Source organism: Pezoporus wallicus, unplaced genomic scaffold (assembly GCF_028554395.1).
Source record: "Pezoporus wallicus isolate ANWC-B61680 ecotype Strahan unplaced genomic scaffold, APGP_CSIRO_Pwel_v1 contig_6566, whole genome shotgun sequence".
Taxonomy (NCBI): domain Eukaryota; kingdom Metazoa; phylum Chordata; class Aves; order Psittaciformes; family Psittacidae; genus Pezoporus; species Pezoporus wallicus.
In genome coordinates this window covers 1,987,220-2,008,830 of record NW_026638763.1, presented here as the reverse complement: position 1 = coordinate 2,008,830, position 21,611 = coordinate 1,987,220, and the positions used below count along the sequence as shown (strand labels likewise).

The following is a 21,611-nucleotide window of genomic DNA, read 5'->3' as shown; positions in this document are numbered from 1 at the left end:
TACAACGGCTTTTAAACAGAGGGCTAAAGAAAGAAGGAAATACTTATAAGTGGTCTGAAAAATACCATTAGAATTCTGGAGGTAGCAAGAGATGCTCTGAAAAAAGGCAATACTCTGATTATTAGCAGCTGTGTGGATGGAATATACTGGCATTTATTGAAAGTGGGTTTGGTCAAAATGTGCTTTTTTGGAAAATCAATTTCAAGAAAACTTTGAGATTTTGGAGAGTTCTTTCTCTGGTGGGAGAAGTGACATTTCCCAAGTATTAATAAATGCACTTCAAGAACTGTTTTTTGCATTAGCATCTGGAATCTTTTGCTCTGCTACATCCTGAAAGTTGAACAGTTACACAGAATGGAGGTGTTGGTGTTCGATCAATTCTGCTCAGTGTAAGAAATGCCGAGTCCTCCAAACACTTCCTCATTTTCCATGGGGTTTAGAAAATTTATCCTTTGAATGCTTATTCTTGGCACTTCTTTGCCCATAGTAGAACTAAATCCTCTCTGTAACATTTTTGAGTGAGAGGAAGCTACATGGTGTTTGTTCTAGGTCTTTTTTCATCTAATTAAAATGTATTACCAATCTTGAACACTTATTTGTTTAAAATGAGAAACTATTACTTCTCTTAACCTCCGCACAATGTTTGTGATGACCATATTGCCATCGGTCTGTTGCTTCATATCTGATTTGACTTTCTGCTTTGCAGACCTCCAGAACTGGGTGGGCCTCCTCCAGGAAAAGCAGTGTTATCTATGAATTGTCTGAGTTTTGGCGTGATAAGAGTGGATACAGAAGAGAAGTTGTCAGTGTTAACTGTACAGGATGTTGGTCAGATTATGCCTGGAGGTAGGAGAGTATTTCATGTAGGTTTAAGCATATTCCACATCAGTTATTTTACTCTTATGAAATAAAGCAGAATGTCAAATGATAAATACCTTTAAGGTGGTATGACTTAACGTTTTGACACATTACCTAAACACATGGCAAGTAAATACTGTCTCAATTAGATTATTCAGTGTTTTCAGTAGAGATTAATCCACAGTAAATTTGAATGACTATAGGTTTTGGTACAAGCAGATGCTTTTGGCTGGTGTGCAGAACTGGTTTAGTATTCACTTGTTAGCATTAGTGCTGACTGAATAACAAATACAACAGAATAAAACAAAACATAAACTGTATTAAGAAATATTCTGTCTTTCATCCAGGAGTGATAGTCCACATGTTAGAAGGCAACAGAATATCCCAGTTGGAAGGGACGTACAAAGATCATCTAGCCCACCTTCCTGACCAGTTCAGGGCTGACCAAAAGTTAAAGCATGTTATTGTCCAAATGCCTCCTAAATACTGACAGGCTTGGGGCATTGACCACCTCTCTTGGTCTCCGGAGTGACCTGGGGCATTTGACCACCCTCTCAGTAAAGAAATGCTGCCTAATGTCCAATTTAAACCTCCCCTGACACAGCTTTGAACCCTTCCCACATGTCCTATCACTGGATAACAGGGAGATCAGCACCTCCCTCTTCACTTCCACTCCTCAGGAAGCTGCAGAGAGCAAAGAAAGTCCTCCTTCAGCTTCCTTTTCTTCAAACCAGACAAACCCTCAGCAAGGAAGACGTACTCTTGGTAGAAGAGATGACGCTGAGGAATACTTAGGCAAAGTGCACATGTACATGGGCCCTGATGGGAGCTTGTGGAGCTATTAAAAAGCTGTCTGGACATGGTCCTAGGCAACTGGCTCTAGGTAACCTGGCTTGAGTTGAGGGGTTGGACCAGATGACTTCGGGAGGTCCCTTCCAACCTCAGCCATTCTGAGGACCCTGGTCTGCATATCCCAGCAAACTGGTCAGTCCTGGATTAACCTCAGTTTCTTAATGACATCTGTTTGCAACACTGTGCTTCTTAAAGTAGGTAGATACGAGTATTGTTCCCCAGCCCATTGAGTGGATTTAAGGAGAGGCTTTGTCTCTTCCCTGTTGTTCTCTTTTGAGGCTGTGCTCCTGAGTCACGTATTACTTGGAGAGGAGAGGAAAGCACTCTAAGGAAGATGAATAGAGTTAGGGTGCCAAGCCAGACCTAACACTGTGGACAAGGACTCGGCTGTGTGTCCTGAAAGACCACTTAGTGCCATCTACTCCAGAAGTGAAGATGGCAGCATTTAGGTCGGTAGTGTAATGTGCCTTGGCACTATCTGTCTGAGGGTACCATTGGCTTCAGGCCCTGTTCTGACCTGGTCTGGGTGTGCTTGGAGAGGATGAGATAACAGGTTTATTTGAATTCTCCTTACTCTTTCAGGTTTACTGTGTAGTGACCAAAGAACCTGATTCATTCTAGTTCCTTGGCACCTGTGGCTCTGCTGTTAGTGGTCCCATTATGAATTTAATTTCTTGCTGAGCTGTGGTTCCAAAGCCTTCCTCTTTGCAGAGCATTTACTCAAGGTACAGAGAAGAGGAGAGCCACCTCTTCTTCAGGGACTGTAGTGATGGGGCAAGGGATGATGGGTTCAAACTGAAACGGGAAGTTCAGGTTAGATGTAAGGAAAAGTTCTTTACTGTGAGGGTGCTGAGGCGCTGTCACAGGGTGCCCAGAGAAGCTGTGGCTGCCCCATCCCTGGCAGTGTTCAAGGCCAGGTTGGACACAGGGGCTTGGAGCAACCTGCTCTAGTGGAAGGTGTCCCTGCCTGTGGCAGGGGGTTGGAACCGGATGAGCTTTAATGTCTCTTCCAACACAAACCAGTCTGGGATTCCATTTGGTGCTATTTCAGCAACCACCTCTTCTCTGTACAGCAAGGCCCTCATTTTGAGTAAGAGGAGGCAGACACTTTTCCATCTGCTGATAAAAATCTGAGCCATCATGTAGCAAGTGGCACTGGTCTTGTTTCGTTTTCCTCCTTGCTCCCAGAAGTACTTTGCAGCCAGCAAGGTTGGTGGTTCAGTTTCTTAACGAACTTATATTCACATTCAGTAAATAACTCCACTTCAGCTTAACACTTGAGGAAGTAAGGCTGTAAAGGCAGGCCAGTGTCAATACAGGCACTGAGGTTAGTGTCTGTGTGTTGTTGTATGGTCTTAATGTGAAAACATGAGCAAATGCCGGGGGGGGGAAGAGTCTGGTGAGCTAATCTCACTTAATGGTTCATCTGAATGGTCAAATTCAGGTTGTTAAGCTTGTCTGCAAAGTCCGAGAAGCTGCAAGTGGCTTCTGTGTCTCAACAAAATGATTGTTTTTCCACTTGGACTAGAATACAGACAGTATTCTACTGCTACTGCTGTCTGGTTTGCCTGTTCTCACTACTGATGTCCTTTAAAACCCACTGAAATTCAGCTGGACTCTTCTACTTAGATTATGGGTTAATCACAGGGACGTGGAGAGAAAAAGCTTGCATGCCCTTCAGTTAGTCGTGGATCCTTTGGTGAACTGACTGAGGTTGACCTTGATTTTGGTCCAGTTTTCCAGAGTTCAAAAAAGTGATATCTGATGCAGGATCAAAGGAAATCTTTCTCTGGATCAGTTTATCACTTGGAGATCCTCCTGGCTTTGCGGTAGGCTTGTGCTCTGGGCAGAGGGTGCTTGACTGCACTAAGGTACAAAGCAGCTTATGCTTGTGTTGCAGCTTAAGCTGCTCTTCATATTCAACCATTAGAACTGTAAAGCCACTTGGTTAATCCTCTGTAGTGCATTTGCTCAGTGATGGGTTCAAGTCTGCTTATGATGTTGGAAGACTACCTGTATGTCTCCTTCAGGTTTAGGATGCCATTGACAGACAATTTGCAACACAGCGTGACTTTCTACGTCAGTAAGAAACATCAAGTGATTTGTCTGATTGTGTGAGGGGAGAACAGTTAAATGAATATCCATTTAGTGCCTCAGAGTGATAAGACTTATAAATGATCACTATAGCTATTTTAAAATACAGTAGCAAGTGGCAAAACTTCTTGTAGGTTAAGCATAGTTGGGCAATTTAACAAATTAACTCTTTTAAAGCTCTAATCAGCATTGGGCTATCAATGTCTGGGGCAAATTAGCTTCAATTTGACCAAATGATGCAAATTCCAGGTCTGAAGATATATTTTTAGCAGAAATTTCTCTGTGTGTTCCTTAAGTCAGAAGGCAATGCAGTAGAATTCTTTCTAGAGGATGATCCTTTATCCTGAGTGTCTCTTAAAAGAAAATTGTTCCAAGTTTCCAGAGTAGGAAGAAAGTAAAAAGGCCAGCAGTCATTTGGAGATGTGTGCCAAATGAAATGAATGACTTAAGGAAACTACTGACTTATTTCCAAATGAGTCTGCATGTACATTCTAACAGTGGCTATACTTGTGCCTTACCTAGTAAGATTTGTGGGTTTTCCTGTGTAGTATTATGGAGGATGTGCTGTGTCCATTCTCACTTGGTGTTTGGCATACAGGAGAGAACATACCACCATTTCCTTTTCTGTTAGTTGCCCTCTTGAATTACTCTGCTGACTAATGAGTCTTGCTCTTTATCTGGTTTTGGGTTTGTATTTTTTCCTTTCCTTACATTGCTGTGCTTTCACCAAAAGCCTAATTTGAGTCAGATGCCATTCCTGAAGGCTTTGTTGCATCTTCTTATCCTCACTGAATACACTGAAGTGACTACGTACCCCAGTCTCTCAATCGTCTTATGACACGTAAGCTTGTGTTCATTTGGTCAAACATTGATCAAACAGTTTGGTTCATTTGGAGCCTTCTTTGCTGTGAAAGAAGTCTCCTAGCCAAGAAGTAGTTGTCATGCTGAGGTTCGCTCAGTCAAGCCGAATGGTTTGATCTCCTTACCCTTGAAGATCCCTGGCATACCAGAAGATACCTTGAGGTGCCAGCTGGTGAAAAGGTCATGAATAAAGTGTCCACTTCTGCCCTCCTTTTCTTCACATCTTGCTATTTGTTCTGAGACACTGAGCCCACCTGCTTAGGGGATCTTGTTCCACAGACCCCTCAGCACCAGGGTCATGTCCTGTGTCACTGGTGTTTAACCCATAAGCTGCTCTTGATGCCAGATTCTCTTCAGTTGCCTTGGCTGTTCACTTTCATCATCTACCATGAATGCCAATCACAAGGACATGCAAGCATCCATGAAGAAACCTTCCCATCAAAGATAGCATGGGAATTCTTAAGAGAGAAGCTAGTATGCATTCCTGTGGAATCTTCTCTGCAGCTCCTGAAGCGTTGATGTTTTGCCTCTCCTGTTGACTACCTTGGACTGTTTTGCATTGTTTCTGTCTAGGACTGATGTTGCTAAGAAGCAGTATTTGGCTCAAAACAATCATTTGTTCATTGTTTTCATATTGCACTGGTAAAGATGGAAGGGAGAGTACCAAGCCTCTCTTCTGCCTGCTGTGTGCCTCCAACTTTCACATCACCTGGGATGCAACTGGTGTGTCATCTTGAAAGCTTATTATACCTTATGCTTGGACCTGGATATGGATGCTAGGGGTATTCAGTTAAGTTTACCTCCCTGAAACTTCCCAGCAAAGTGTTTCCATTGTTTTACAGGGATCCTTCTCACATTCTTTCTTTGGCAAAAGAGTTACCCTCTCTAATCCAGAAGATCTGTATCCCTACAGCTCCCAGTCATACAAAGCCTGCCTCATAGGAAGAGTGCTGAGGCAGCCGCTTTCTTACACTCAAGCAAAAACTCTGGGTTAGTGCCAGATCTTGGGCTTCTGCCAATGAACTTCTGCATCTACAGTTTCAAGTTCTGGACTGTGACTGTACTCAGTACCTTTCCCAGAAGTTCAAGGAGAATGGTTGGCATTTCTCAAGTGGCAGGATCCTTACTGTGTCTTCCATCTGTGGGTCTCTTGGGTGTTATTGTTTGTCTGTGTCTCAGAAAATATCTGCCCAGATTCTGGTAGTTACCACAACGCATTTTCCCTGCAGAGGAATCTGGTTCCTTCATCTCAAGTACCTGATTTATGAAAGGAGCTGTTACAGAACAACTCTGTGAAGCTTTCAGTCTTTTTCTCGAGATTGTGAATGTGAGGTAGCAGTACCTTGTTCCCACTCAGTCATTAGAATTTATCACAGTCATCATCAGTGTGTTTCTGTCTTCACATGATGGCACAACATCTTGCCACTGCTTACCTTCTTCTCTTGGAGATCTGTGGCAATGAGTTCACTTGTGATGGGACATTTTCTTCCAATTTAAATGTTGTGCTTTGGATGCTTGTGTGACCACCTTTAGGGTCTATATTCTTGTTCATCCTAATCTAGGAATTTGGCTTGCTCTATGCCTGTTGCCCTTCCCAGGAAGGATTCAGGTCCTCGCATTGGACACCCCCATATGCTGTTTTCTTCAGAGATGAGGTTTCTCCAGAAACCCTTCAGCAGTGGTGGGATAGAGGCATTTTATCCTGGTCTTTTAGTATTTTTCTTAAGGCTTCATGCTCCAACTCAAGGCTGGAGTGCAGAGAAGTCCCTCTTGTTTTTATGCTCATGGACCCAGGCTTTTTAGGAAGACTTGCTGACCTCAAGAAGATCGTGCAGTTCCGCTGTTAGCACACAGTAACAATCCAAATGGATATCAGTTGCATACGGATCCACTAGGAAAATGTGAGAGAGGAACAAGAGAGCACTTTCTAACACTCGTCAGGCACCTTCTGCTGGTGCAGGCTTCTGGCATTCTTCTTGCCTTCCTGCTGTGCTGGTCCTGAAACATTCCAAAGCTGAATCCAGTCTTCAGTAGGGCATCAGTGCAGTCATTTGTTTGCACAGTAGGGTTCTCATCCTCTGCCAGAAATCTCATGGCAGGGCTAACTGCTGAGAGCCATCATCTATAAGAATGTACATGTGGACTCATTTGAAGAAAGCAAGCTTTACTTACCAGTAATCAGTGTTCTTTGTGATGTGTAGTCCACATGTACATTCCCGTCCCATCTGCTTTTCCCTTCTTTCTAATTCTTTTTCAGATGCAATGCTGTTGAGAGAGACTGAAATGGTGGTAGATGCACTCTCTTGTATGTCACACATGAAGCAGGAAAAGAAGGAGAAGCAAGAGTACAGGTTCCACTTTGCAGTATCACATGGCAGGGCAGAACTCTGCCTTCTGTTAGATTGTACGTGTACACTGCCTGTACCATACATTGGTTACTGGTAAGTTTCTTGGTTTGTTTTGGGTTATTTGACTTGATCAGGGTGATAGGATAGTCCTTGGGCTTCATGGATGGAGCAGCATCTGGGGACTGTAGGTTAGGTTTCCCATGTTTGTGAATGAGTTCAGGATGTAGCATTTGTGTATGTCTACAAATTGTGCTTTCCCTTCTCTCTGCATCACTGCTTAAGCGTTACAGAATTACAGAGTCCCTTGTGCCTTATCCCTCCACCTCCTTCTTCTTCCCTTTCGGGCTACAACAGGATAAATCCAGACTGCTTAAGCAAGGGCTCTACTTAGCCAGAGAAACATCTGAGGAAACAGTGATTTCAGAAGTCAGATATAAGCAGTGGACAGACCAAAGCTCAGTGTGATGTTTGTTTTACAAGTGTGTATATCCTTGATCAGAAACAAGAGTATTTCAGTGTAGGAAGAGAAAATTGGTAATGATAATAGCACCTTTATGAAATGCAGTTCTTTTAATGCATTAAAGAAGGGCATCAAACTGAGGATAGGTATCTTCTTATTTTTCATCTTTACTCCCATGTATGCTTGTACTTGATCAAACCTTTCATGTTGAAAAGAAATTGCTATGGTTTTGGATTTGGTTGCAGTGATGGGTACACTGTGAAGCACTGTAGCAAAAACAAATTGCATTGGCAAACTTGGATCTGTAATCTTGGAGAGCACATTACACAGGCTCTCAAAAAGATGGAACTCTCTTGCATGCCATGTGTTTGCTGTAGCTGATAGATAAATGATATTACAATCTTGAGCTGCCCGTCAGTGGCAAAGCAATGTCTGTGTCAGCTGCTGAAGCATACCAATGCTGTGACTGTGTTCTTTCTCTCCCTTTAGCAAACGTGTGTGTTGTGAAGGTAGATGGGACTCCTTACCTGTGCAAAGCTGACGAGGTTGGAGAAATATGTGTGAATTCAGGTGCAACTGGGATGGCGTATTTCGGCCTCCTCGGAATCACCAAGAATGTTTTTGAGGTTGGTATTTCTCTTTGTAATGTCAAGTTTTATTGTTATATTCTGTCTCTTAGGGAATTTGGACAAGGGCCTGTAGGGACAGGACAAGGGGAATGGCTTTAACCTGCCAGAACAGGGGAGACTGAGATGAGCTCTTAGGCAGAAGCTCTTCCCTGTGAGGGTGCTGAGGCGCTGGCACAGGGTGCCCAGAGAAGCTGTGGCTGCCCCATCCCTGGCAGTGTTCAAGGCCAGGTTGGACACAGGGGCTTGGAGCACCCTGCTCCAGTGGAAGGTGTCCGTGGCAGGGCATTGGGACTGGGCAAGCCTTAATGTGCCTTCCAGCCCTGGGGATCCAGACTGGGATTCTGTGATTACAACCAAAACTACAAAGTAGAATGAGCAGTCAGTGAGCTGCCCCTGTATTCTGCAGTCCAGTGTTGTGCCTGTGTTATCATTTTAATTCATCTTAGTTCTGGATTAACACGTCAGCCTTGTGTAAAGTTACCTGAAGACATTTCAAGGCTGTTGGTGCACAGCTTGGGACATAAAGTCAGAAGTTGCAAATGCAAGCTGCTTCATGCAATCAAAATGCATCTAGAAAAGCTTCCTTTGTGTATTGCAAATTGTGTGTGCTTTTCAAAATGAACTTTAGTGTTGGTTTGCTGTAATGCTTAGGACACCAAGCGGTTTGCTGTTGGATATATGAAATTACGTTCCTAAATACATGGATGAAGATACAGTAAGGATGATAGCCTATCAGTCCTGAGTCTTGTAGTTCATCACAGCAAAAGCAATCTTTCTGCCCAGATTTTCTTCACAGTGGTATCCCAATTTCATGTTTTCCCTTCTCCGGCAAGAAAGGAGTGAAAGTCCTTTAAGAGTCGCACACACACAGTGTTACAGTGGACAGCAGTTGGAAGACTCAGCTGACATATGGAGTTCTACCAGAGAGATGAAAGTAATCCTCACCATCATCCTCTCCTACAAAAAAGCTCTCTCTGTCAGCTTGCCAAGCCTCAACACTTCAAACAGCTTTAGCTTTCAGCACTGTGCTAGTGAGAGACAGCAAGAAACCTAATGGAATGGAAGAGCTGGGGGGTGGGAGGAAGGCAAGGAAACCACCTGATGAGATTAATGCTTTGCTCTGGTTCTCTGCTGTAGGCAGCCCCATCACTGCAGCTAAATGAACTTTCTCAAGGTTCTGATAGCAAAGTGTTTGTCACAGTTGGGGTGATGTGCATGGGTACATACCTCAAGCAACAGAAGGACTTCCTGATAAAGTGCTGTCTGAGTGTATACTATAAATCCCAGTTCAAAAGCAGTGTGAGCTCTTGTTACAAAGGCGAAATGGCTGAGAGGTAAAGAATTCTACCACAGAGTTTGGAAGAGGTGTGCTCTTCATTATCCAAAACCCTGTGTGGTGTTGGTACTTGACATGATAGTAACTGTTGTCATCGGGTAATTTCTCAGCTGAATGTAGAGCTGCAGTGAAACGGAAGCAGAAAGCATTTTAGCTTCACTTTTCTTGCCAGGACTGAGTGTCTCAATACTGCCATGTCCTTTCAGGCCATCCCAGTGACGGCAGCCGGAGTGCCTGTTTCAGACCAACCCTTCACAAGGACAGGATTGCTTGGCTTTGTGGGTCCTGTAAGTGTGACTGAGCCATCCGGGCCTCTGCTTTGTCCCGACTCCCAGCTCTTAAGCGATGCCCCTGAATTCATCAGCATTCTGTGTCAGGGCAGTGACCTTGGGATCTTGAGAATGATTTTTGGCTATAGTCAAGCATGTATCACCCAGAGTCTGGAGATTTTCCCCCTCTATTTCTAACCCTGTCTTCTTTTCAGGACTATCTGGTGTTTGTGGTAGGAAAATTGGATGGCCTAATGACAGTTAGTGGCCGCAGGCACAACGCAGATGATGTGGTAGCCACAGCACTGGCTGTTGAACCCATGAAGTTTGTATATCGGGGAAGGTAAGTGGGTTAAAACCTTCACCACTGCTCATTGGACTTTGTTGTTGCTTTTTTCACCTGCAAATGATCAACAAGTAGCATAGTGTACGCGGGAGCTCTGCATGTGCATTTTTACATGGGTATTTTTAGGAAAGATGGCCCTAGGTTGTGACATGCCAGGTAAGAATTTGGCTGTCCCTCCTAATGTGTAAGATAAATATTGACAGCCTCAGTGTATACATACAATATATACAATGCTTCATGTATAATAGATTTGAAATTAATTTCACTTAGTATTAAACATAGATCATTAAGTGTCTGTTTAAAACTTCTTTCAAAGCTTCTTTTAAGATAGTCAAATGATGGTTGTATGCCAAATGTAAAACACAACTACCCTTTGGCCACTTGGGCCTTCCATACAGACTGGCCTAGGGAAGAGCTTTGCAGCGTGTTCTAAAGGATAAACTCTTAAAGTGTTGAGGGTGCTGCAGGACCTCAAAGATAGTGTGTGTTGTGTCACCAGCATTATTGCTCTTCAGGGGCTCAGTGTCCACATGGAGGTTAGTGATGAGTGGTGCCCTCAGGGGTCCATACTGGGACCAGTACTGTTTAATATCTTCATCAACAACACAGACAGTAGGGTTAAGTGCTCCCTCAACACATTTGCAGGTGATATCAAGCTGAATGGTTGACCTGTGGGATGGGACACCATCCAGGGGCACCTGGACAAGCTCAAGAAGTGGGCCAGTGTGAATCTCATGATGTTCAACAAGGCCAAGGGCAAGGTCCTGCACCTGAATTTGTGCAACCCCCAGTATTTAATACAGGCTGGGGGATGAAGGGATTGAGAGCAGCCCTGAGGAAAAGGACTTGGGGTTGTTCGCTGATGAGAAGCTCCCCATGGTCCAGCTTCAGTGAGAGCTTGAGCCCAGAACCCCCCCCATGTGCTGGGCTGCACCCCCAGAGCTTGAGCAGCAGCTCAGGGAGGGGATTCTCCCCCTCTGCTGTGCTTTGGGGAGACCTCCCCTTGCACTCCTGATCCAGTTCTGGGGCAACAGCACAAGAGGGACATGGAGCTGTTGGAGTGAGTCCAGAGGAGGCCACGGAGATGCTGCGAGGGCTGGAGCAGCTCTGCTCTGGAGCCAGGCTGAGAGAGCTGGGCTGGTTCAGCCTGGAGAAGAGAAGGCCCCTTAAGGGGAGACATTATTTTGGCCTTACCTAGAGGGGCCTTACAAGAAAGACAGTGACAGACATTTTAATACAGGACAAGGGTTCATGGTTTTAAACTAGGAGAGGGGAGATTTAGACTAGATACAATGAATAAAGTTTTTCAACAAGGGTGGTGAAACACTGGGGCAGGTTACATAGGGGTTGATGCTGTAGCCCTGGAAACAGTCATGGTCAGGTTGGATGGGGCTCTGAGCAACCTGATCTCCCTGCTCATTGCAGGAGTAGGGTTGGACTTCATGAGATTTAAAGATCCCTTCCAACCCAAACCATTCTGTGAAAGTTGAGCTTTCTTTATCTTTGCATCACTTTTGCAATTCAACTTTCACAAAACTAATGGCACATACCTGGTTGAGGCATTACTAATATTTTATCCTAGAAGATGTAAGCCTAAAACTAATGTAATTCACAGATGGGCAGAAGTCTTTTTCAGTGCAAGCATTACTAGACGTGCTGGTCAGTAATTTGGCATAGTTGTCTTTCAGAAAGGACATCAAATGTAGGTACAGCAAGTTCAGCAGGCATGATGGGAGTTACATAGGGAAGGTTTGTAGAGACCCTGCGCATATGGAACCTGTCTGTATTAAACATGTGCTATTTGGTGACTGCAAATTCTCTTGACCCCCAATAGGAATAAATTACAATAATGAACCTACATTTGCTCTCAGTTTATCTGTGATTTTGTGATGATCTGGCATATCTAATGCCTGTATGTGGTGAAGCAGGACAATTAAAGGTTGCAGTCGTTTCCACATTCTAATAAACCCTGCTGTGTTCCTCAGATGTTGCATCCTATCATTCTTCTGTCCTTTGTATTTTAGGATAGCAGTGTTCTCTGTCACCGTTTTGCATGATGATCGAATAGTGCTTGTGGCAGAGCAGCGCCCTGACGCGTCAGAGGAGGATAGTTTTCAGTGGATGAGCAGGGTTCTACAGGTAGTCAGTCTGTCCTTCCTCTCTTTACAAGTGAATAAGGCTGATGTATGAAATGAGAATATTAAGAGCACCTTTTTTTCCATAAGGAAAACCTATCAGTGTAACTACAGGGAGCTGTAATAAATTGACTTCGGATTAGTATTCAAGGGTTAACAGTCACCAGACTTTATTTCAGCATGGTTTTAAACTTCATACTACTGGGATGATAGTTTTTCTTTGTTCAAATTCTCCATATCTCTGCTGATTTCATACTGGCTGGAGAGTTAAGCCTGAAAATGTTTAAGTACACACTTAGCACCAGGTATCAGACTCTGAAATCCTGTTATGTCACTAACATCCTTATTCCAGATCTCCAACAGTAAGCATTAAAAATTCTCTTCCCCTGGTAACTTTATTGTGTTTCTGTGGGGAGGCTAAGAGGGGAATTGCATTTGAGGAATTGAGAATTAATCCATTGGTTCTCATTAAGTAAAAAGCAAGAGAGCAGTTCTGGAAGAAGATGCTGATAAAGGGACAACTAAAGGAAGGCAGGAGAGAACACCTTAAGGGAGGATTTCTCTTAAGACTAAGACAGCTGTGTAATAATGGTTTCTAATTTTGTCTCTGCAGTCTTTTCAGAGGGGATATCTGGTAATAGAAAAGCTGTTTTTCATGGGAGAAAGTATTTTATTTCTCTTTTTAGAAGTGTCACAGCTAAACCAGACACTGACGTTTTAGGCAGCGAGATGTTTCCCTCCCTGTTTTCGTGGGTTTATGTTCTACTGCGCTTCTGTGATTGTACCATACATGCTAAATTTGATGTGATATCATTTTGGCTTTTTAAGAACTCTGCACTTTTTGCCCACTTTTAAGAGACTTTCCTAATCCCTGATGTGCAGGTGGCATCCCCTTGATACAGTGCACAAGCAAAGTCCTGGGTCTGCTCCTGCTCCCATTGAAGTCATGGCACAACTTCTATGAGTTCAGTGAGTGCAGAATTGGACCCTTTATTTGCAAATTGTGGTGCAAGTAAAAACCTTAATGTTATTAAATGACTTGAATTCAAATTCTTGCTCTAGCTACATGCAGTTCATAACGTGGAACATCTTTCTTTCTTTCTATCAAGGCAGTTGATAGCATTCACCAAGTGGGCGTCTACTGTCTTGCCTTGGTGCCAGCCAACACTTTGCCAAAGGCTCCACTTGGAGGAATTCATATTTCAGAAACCAAGCAACGCTTTTTAGAGGGTGCTCTGCACCCTTGTAATGTCTTGATGTGTCCACACACTTGTGTCACTAACCTGCCTAAGCCTCGGCAGAAACAACCAGGTGAGGAAAGGAGCTTGTTCCCTAGTTCTCTTTCTGTCTCTAGGGGGATGCATGGAGAGGGGTCTAGAGGCCACTCGGTGCTGTGCATGTTGGATGGCTTTAAGCTGCCTGACTTGGCAGAGCTTGGGGTGTTGTCGGAGCATGCCAGACCTCAGAGTGGGCATTACATTATAGTCTGCCCTGATTCCCAGTGAATGCAAGGTCATCCAGCACAAATCCATTTTATGCTTCTGTAGCTACGTTATAAATTGCTCCTGTATGGGCCATCTTGCAAAGGGTAGTAACTCATGTAATAAAACTCAAGTACGGACAGACCTCAGTTTGCTGAATCAGTAATAGACTGATTTTTAATGTACCATACTGATAATGGAGTCATTTTTAGCGTACTGTCCTCTTCTTTTGCTGTGCAATATGATCCTTGGGTTTAGGTTTTCATCTTTTCAGTTGTATGTTACATATATAGTATTCTCCAGGCTGAGTTATAGATTATTACATGTTCCTTACACTTCTTTTTCCTCATTTTGCACTGGTTTTAAAAATACAGATGTTGGTCCTGCTTCAATGATAGTAGGAAACCTTGTTGCTGGAAAGAGAATTGCGCAAGCCTCTGGGAGAGATGTTACCCAGTTGGAGGATAATGACCAGGCAAGAAAGGTAACACATCCTGATCTTACTAAGTATTTGAACTGGCTTATTCAGAATGAAACAAGAGCAGCTGTGGTATCCCACTGAAACTAAGCATGGTTCATTGTGAGTGAATCAGTGTCTCCTTTTTTCCTCTTGCAGTTCCTGTATTTAGCAGATGTTCTTCAGTGGCGAGCTCAGACGACTCCAGATCATCCCCTCTTCCTTTTGTTGAATTCCAAGGTGAGATGCACTTTAGGTCATACCTGGAGATGGAGATCAGCAAAAGAGTGTTTGGATTCTAAGGAAATTCCAGTGAGAATTCTTTTTCTAAAATGCTTCCAAGTTATTTTGAGGAAGCAGACAAAAAATGGCTAGTTAGCAAGCAGCAGAATTTTTCCACCTCTGGAATTTCAGTATGGATTCTGCATAGCTTAAAACATCACACTAATTGCATTTCCTGCTGCAACACAACTTTTGTCCTGTTAATGGAAGCCACAATTCTGCCTTCATCCCTGAGCACAAGGGTAAGTGGAAGTCAGAGATGGACCTTTACTCAAGGTCTATATGAACCCTTACGACATATCACAAGGCAACAGTCATGTTTCTCAGCTAAATACTCATTTTTACTCATAGCCACTCTGCTCTGCATGTGAATTTTGGTAGTTCTGGAGAATTCACTTGCCTTGTGCATCCAACACTTTGTAAAGGGGTCTGAAACATGCGTGGAGACCTCCTAGCAGCCTTCCAGTATCTGAAGGGGGGCTATAGGGATGCTGGGGAGGGACTCTTCATTAGGGATTGTAGTGACAGGACAAGGGGTAACGGGTTAAAACTTAAACAGGGGAAGTTTACATTGGATATAAGGAAGAAGTTCTTTACTGTAAGGGTAGTGAGGCACTGGAATGGGTTGCCCAGGGAGGTTGTGAATGCTCCATCCCTGGCAGTGTTCAAGGCCAGGTTGGACGAAGCCTTGGGTGAGATGGTTTAGTGTGAGGTGTCCCTGCCCATGGCAGGGGAGTGGAACTAGATGATTTTAAGGTCCTTTCCAACCCTAACTATTCTATGATTCTATGAAACAACCTGCACTTGTGTAAGTGCCTCAGTATTTACGCTTCCCTGGGCTTGAGAAATACTCCTGCTGTGTTAGTGAGAAAACCCAAATCTTTTAGATTCTTCTACTGCTATTCTGGCACTTTCTTTATTGCCTTCTGGAAAGAAAGAAGGGGAAAGCTGGACATTTGGTTTTGGTTGAGCCTTTACTCAGTAGCTAACCTTCCAGTGACAGTAACATCCCAGTGACAAATTGGGTCTGCCTTGGGCTGTGCTGTACTGCAGACATGTGAGATAGGGAATGTGCTTTCAGAAGGTCCTTAGGAAGTAAAAGATTTGCCTTGGGAGTCTCATTTAGACAGGCAAAATGATTTAAGACATGGTTCAAAGTTCTGACTTTTTCTCATGGGGCTGCTTTAGCAGAAGAAACTGCCTCAGTATTGCTGAAAGACCCAGAATTGGTTTATCCTTCTTTCAGAATATTTATTCTTCAGGTGCATCTTTCCAGATGCACAGGTGGGGGAAATACACTTTAAGAAGTGCCCGTGCAGAGCAACCACAGCTCAGGTTGCCTCTCTGAGCCTTCAAAACAGCATCTATATCAAAGACATCAGCAGAGTTCCCTTTGCACTTTTGAGACTGCTGACACAAAAGCAGTGTGGAGGTGTGGCTGAGCAGGGTGAGGCAGAGCTGATGCAGTGCTTCTGCTGCTGCTAATACTAATGCTGCTAATATGTTACTACTATTTCCCTTGGACTGTGGCTTTTCAAGTATTTTCAAGTAAGATACTCTTTTTGTGGTACCAGATACATTCAGAATCCAGTCCTGTCTGATGTTCAAAACAGCATGTGTAAGATTCAGTAGTGTTCTAAAGTTCCTGTTACCAGCAGCTTGGTTTCCAAAACACCTAGACAGAGTCTTCAAAAGCGTGCTGTTAAACTAAGGACAATGAAACATTACATCTGCAGCATGTACTTTGAAAGTGAGTAGTTCCCTGATGTTGCTCCTTTTCTGTGCAGGGCACTGTAGCCAGCAGTGCATCCTGCATACAGCTACACAAGAGAGCAGAAAGGGTGGCAGTCGCACTGCTGGAGAAAGGACGACTGAATGTAGGTGACCATGTGGCCCTGGTTTATCCTCCAGGTAAGGGAATAAAGACAGCAAAAGTCAAAAGTCAGACACCACAAGGAAAGAAATAAGTCTTGCCCAGGTGGAGCATTCAGACACCCATTTAGTACAGTGCTATATGGCAGTGACTTAGTGTTTCGAGGAAGAGACTTTTTGTCATTTTATTATTAAGTTGCTGCTTCTACATTTACCAAACATTTCAACCTCAGAGAATGGAATAAAACTGTGCATATATCCATTAAAAGACAGATGAGAGATCTAGGTGTATGGACACCTATCTTTTCTGAGTGGCTGTCTCTAGAAGTGGAATCTGGACCTCAAACTTGTATTACTGATATGTATTTAGGAGTGCACCTCAGGAAAAAAGAGTCTTACCTCATAAAAGTAGGATGACTGCATATTCCAGAGTGATAACTGTGAAAAACAAATGTCATTTTCATAACCCACAGTACTTTGTTATTTTATCCTACCCGTCCATGAAAACATATCCCTATTTAAAGTTTGTAGGGTTTGAATCATTTTTGCTAACTCTCAAATGCAAAATCTTTTAACCTTATAGAATGGGGGGTGGCTAAGAACACCCTGTTGATTTGAAGAGACCTTTGTGACAAATCCTTACCTCTTAGTAAAAGAAACTGGGTGTGTTTTGATTTTGGAGAAAGAGTTTGGCCTTTTGTTCTCATAAAAATGGCTTTAATGTTACAAATATCCTTTACAGGAGTAGACTTAATAGCAACTTTCTATGGCTGCTTATATGCTGGCTGTATACCTATCACCGTTCGCCCACCTCATCCACAGAACCTTGCTACCACTCTGCCCACTGTCAAAATGATTGTAGAGGTATGTATAAGGCATCCCCCTTCTAGTGCTTTTGGTAGGTGCAGGATGGTTGATGCAGCCTGATAAATTGCTTTGCCATAGTCCGTATAAAATAAGGCAGGAAAAGAAATAATCAGTATGCTATGACTGACTCAGTGAATACCTTTTTTACAACTCATTTAAAATGTTCTGTCTGTTGTTGTGATAGTGATTTTGCTTCATTTCCAATGGGGATTTTTCATCTATTCACCTTACTGGTTCTCTCATCTGGATGGATATGAAATTACGTTAGCATTCATTCGTTAGTTTTATACATGGTTTTGATGCTGTGTCTTTTACAGGTCAGTAAGTCTGCCTGTATACTGACCACACAAGCGATAATGAAACTGCTGAAGTCCAAGGAAGCTGCAGCAGCTGTAGATATTAAGACGTGGCCCACTATTTTGGATACAGGTACAGAATGTTTGCCAAAATCAGTTTGAAGACTGATTTCTTTCTTTTGTTACACCATAACTTCCTAACTGAATGGATGTATCTAACATTGCATCAAAATATCTGTCCAGAAACCATAGCCAGCATCTGGTGGTAATGCTGTCAAGATAAATTTTTGTCCTGTATTTTGCAAAATAATACTAGGGTACTCTTCTTTTTCTGTGTTTTAAATAGATGATATGCCTAAAAAGAAGCTGGCTGGTATTTTCAGACCTGCGTCTCCAGATATGTTGGCGTACTTGGACTTCAGCGTGTCTACTACTGGTATATTAGCAGGAGTAAAGGTAGAGTAACAAGAGAGAGATTATTCTACTTCATTTCCTTATATGCAGGTATATTCTGCATTCATTTCTCCTGCCAGAGAAGAAATACAGAAACGTAAGCGGAGCATCCTAGTGTTCAGAGGCATGACATCAACACTTACTGATGCACTTCTTGGAGACATTCAGCCTTTACTGGCTCTGTGTGAAGAATCACCAAGGGGACTGATGGAGTGTGTTTGTCATTAAGTCCATGAATGTTTTCTTTTGCAATTTATAGTAGAGGTGTGAGATGTTGTTTAGCATCATTCAGTGTCACGACAGATGTCATTGGCCACTAGCATGAAAAGTACCTGTGAACTTTTGGGCTTATATCCCTTTCTTGTGTTTTAAAGGTGCTTAAAAAAAAAAACAAAACCACTACATGTTGCCATGTCTTCTAACAGCAAACATTTCTGTATTTCATGTGATACCCTTTTTGGTTTAAAGCCCCTGAGAGCACCTCTTTTTGTCCTGCAGATGTCACATGCAGCTACAAGTGCCTTATGTCGCTCTATAAAGCTACAATGTGAGCTGTACCCTTCACGTCAGATTGCCATCTGTCTTGACCCTTACTGTGGCTTGGGATTTGCTCTGTGGTGTTTGTGCAGGTACGTCCTTTGGATCATAGGCTCTCCCATCCATTCCAAGCCTTCTCTAGAATCCCAGGGAACAGTCAATGGCTGAAACTGTCAGAGAAACCCAAATTAACCTTTTTGTAGGTACTTCATAAAGTACATTTTGGGGTAACAAAATTCATGTAGGTTACTTGAGTAACTTGGGGTTTGCAAGTGGAATTAAGCAGATACCAAATCCAAGAAAAAAAAGGACTTCACTGTCTTTTTCACATTGATTAAATAAATCCTTTTAAAGTCTTTTGAGAGTAAACTGTATCTTTGTACAATACCCCCAAGGTGCTGACTGTTGCAGATTTATTTCAAATTCTTATCCAAGGGAATCTAAGCGGAGACCTTAGAGCAGCTCCAGTGCCTAAAGGGGCTGCAGGAAACCTGGAGAGGGGCTTTGGACAAGGGCCTGTAGGGACAGGACAAGGGGAATGGCTTTAACCTGCCAGAACAGGGGAGATGGAGATGAGCTCTTAGGCCGAAGCTCTCCCTGTGAGGGTGCTGAGGCGCTGGCACAGGGTGCTCAGAGATGCTGTGGCTGCCTCATCCGTGGCAGTGTTCAAGGCCAGGTTGGACACAGGGGCTTGGAGCACCCTGCTCTAGTGGAAGGTGTCCCTGCCTGTGGCAGGGGCTGGAACTGGATGGGCTTTAAGGTCCCTTCCAATCCAAACCATTCTGTGAAGTTCAGATAGATTCCATGTTCTCAGTTTTCCTGTATTTGCTTCATTATGACTTTATGTAACTTTTGGCTTTTTATATGATGGCTTGAAGTTTTCATCTTTCCATTTCTTCCTCTTCCTAGTGTCTATTCGGGTCATCAGTCTATTCTAGTCCCTCCTCTGGAACTGGAGAGCAACGTGTCCATCTGGTTGTCTGCTGTCAGTCAGTATAAAGTGCGCGTCACGTTCTGCTCTTACTCTGTGATGGAGATGTGCACCAAAGGGCTTGGAACACAGACTGATATACTCCGGGTGAGTGGACTTCATTTTTCAACATAATGACATCTAAATACATGTATCTTTCTGAAATCTTTCGTTTTAGCCTGCAGAAGATGGGACCATAAGTGTTTTATGAAGCCTTTAATTATGACTTGCTTTTTGGAAAACACTGAGACTGCTGGAATTTTCAGCTCTCAGGTTTCTGGTGGGGAAGAAGAGAAGTTCTTCTGTTTTCAACTATACTTATTTGTGCCACCTCTGTGCTGCTTGCTGGGTATTGAGTTCTGAAACGGCTGTTATCTTCCTAGCGGCAATAATTACACAGTAATTGATAGTAGTAGTAATTGATAGTTGATCCATTTATTTTTGAGGGATATCTCTTAACTGAAACTGTATTTCCTTGAGGAGCTGCCTCTGTCTCAGTGGCAGGAGTGTTCCCACGGCTGTAGTAACTAAGCTGCTCAGGACTTCCACTGGGAATGTCTGGCAGCTTGTTGTGCACAAGAAAGTGGCTTCATTGTACTTATTCTCAGTATAGACAGCAAACTCTGTCCCTCTGTTCTCATTGAAGGGAATCTTGGCCCGCAACCAGTTGCTACAGGTTCACATTCATGCTGATGAGAGCTTCTAATGTCTCATACACTGCTTGCATCTGAACTGGGGTGAGCAGGTCCCCTGTGGGCCCAGCCCTGTGAAACAATGACACTTTGTGGGGTTTTCAGCCCAGAATGATGAGTGGCTGGGTTGCAGCTACACCATGCAAGTAGCTTTTGTGCAGAAAAAAAGCCCTGCCACAAAGCTGCTTGGGACAGTTTTAGAAGGTTGTCCTGGGTCGATGGAGCCAAACTGAGCGCGGGCTGTGTGTATAGTGTTTAACCAGTTTATGTCACTTATTCCAGTGTTTTGGAAGTCCCTCTGTTCTGTGAATTGAAATGGCTTAGTTCTAGAATTGTTGACTTCAAACTTAAGAGGTTGTTTTCTTCACCCAACCTCTCAGATGAAAGGAGTTAACCTGTCCTGTGTGCGAACGTGCATGGTGGTTGCAGAGGAGAGACCGAGGATTACATTAACACAGTCTTTCTCCAAGTTATTCAAAGACCTGGGCCTCTCTGCTCGTGCAGTGAGCACTACGTTTGGGTGCAGGGTCAACGTGGCAATTTGCTTACAGGTGAGATTAAACTCTTTATTCCTTATACAGAATCTCTGGGAACTTTATAGGAAATCATGTTCATTCATATAAGTCCTTTTGTAATGAGCTAGAGCTCCATTGCTTGCTTGCTTCATCACCAAGTAAATAAGCTTTGGAGATGCGTATTATGATAATTTCACTGTTCTGTACTAATGGACCAATTGATTTCCCTTTCTAATAAAGAGGACCAGTATTAAGAAACTTGTTTCCTTCCTACTATGCAGGAGCTTCCTGTTCACAAACACATGAAATATTTCAAGCAATGCTATTTCAACTTTTGTGTCATTCGGATTTTGTCTGTTTGAAAAACAGCTTATGTATATGTTGAAATAAATGGAAGAAAGAGTTCCTTAAATAAATCCCATGAAAATTGATAAGGATGGCAGGTTTTTTACTTCTAAAGATCTCAACAGTAGTATCAGCAACATGCAAATACATTTGTCTCACCTCGTGAGAGTTAGACTTCTTTTTACAATTAAAGGTATAAATTGGAAGCTTTGAGGGGGAGAATATGCCCATAAAGTATAAACAGTCCCACTTCACAGACTGGAGATCAGTTTCTGTGGTTTCTGTCACACATATTAAAGGAGAAAAGGTTTTTAACAACCCCTAGAGAGATGGTTATAAAGAAATGTGGCCAGAGCAATTTTATGAATCGATAGATGGAAAAATAGGAAGGATATAGATGAAATTCATTAAATTCATTCAATAAGGCATTTCAGATGCCAAGTGCAAAAGAACAGCTTTCTGAATTGGCTGCCTAAATGGGGATTCTAAAAGCCAGGTTTGCATAGTTGCTGTTCAGACTGCACAGACGGGGGGGGAAACCCCAACAGTTTTTCTGCAGGATGCTAAATGGCAATGTGAAAAGTACTGCAAGAAAACTGTGAAGACTGAAGCTTCCCCTTCATTTTATACCTTTTTCATCTCTTTTCTCCATTCTT

The 21,611-nt window shown here is 43.0% G+C and overlaps 1 protein-coding gene across 5 annotated transcripts in view; it reads left to right on the top strand.

Moving 5' to 3' along the window:
- The window catches only part of DIP2A (disco interacting protein 2 homolog A), a 99,604-nt gene that overhangs the window by 70,035 nt on the left and 7,958 nt on the right, over positions 1 to 21,611 (top strand). For 4 of the 5 annotated variants that reach the window (XM_057412331.1, XM_057412330.1, XM_057412329.1 and 1 more), the window contains 15 exons: positions 707 to 846; positions 7,963 to 8,099; positions 9,645 to 9,725; positions 9,923 to 10,050; positions 12,078 to 12,192; positions 13,298 to 13,499; positions 14,044 to 14,153; positions 14,286 to 14,366; positions 16,196 to 16,319; positions 17,023 to 17,144; positions 17,465 to 17,576; positions 17,790 to 17,899; positions 18,395 to 18,525; positions 19,343 to 19,511; positions 20,476 to 20,646. In XM_057412331.1, the coding sequence (XP_057268314.1) occupies positions 707 to 846; positions 7,963 to 8,099; positions 9,645 to 9,725; positions 9,923 to 10,050; positions 12,078 to 12,192; positions 13,298 to 13,499; positions 14,044 to 14,153; positions 14,286 to 14,366; positions 16,196 to 16,319; positions 17,023 to 17,144; positions 17,465 to 17,576; positions 17,790 to 17,899; positions 18,395 to 18,525; positions 19,343 to 19,511; positions 20,476 to 20,646 (1,933 nt within the window). Of the gene's footprint in view, positions 1 to 706; positions 847 to 7,962; positions 8,100 to 9,644; positions 9,726 to 9,922; positions 10,051 to 12,077; positions 12,193 to 13,070; positions 13,158 to 13,297; positions 13,500 to 14,043; positions 14,154 to 14,285; positions 14,367 to 16,195; positions 16,320 to 17,022; positions 17,145 to 17,464; positions 17,577 to 17,789; positions 17,900 to 18,394; positions 18,526 to 19,342; positions 19,512 to 20,475; positions 20,647 to 21,611 lie in introns of those variants that run through there. The other variant, XR_008972521.1, reaches the window with a different exon arrangement.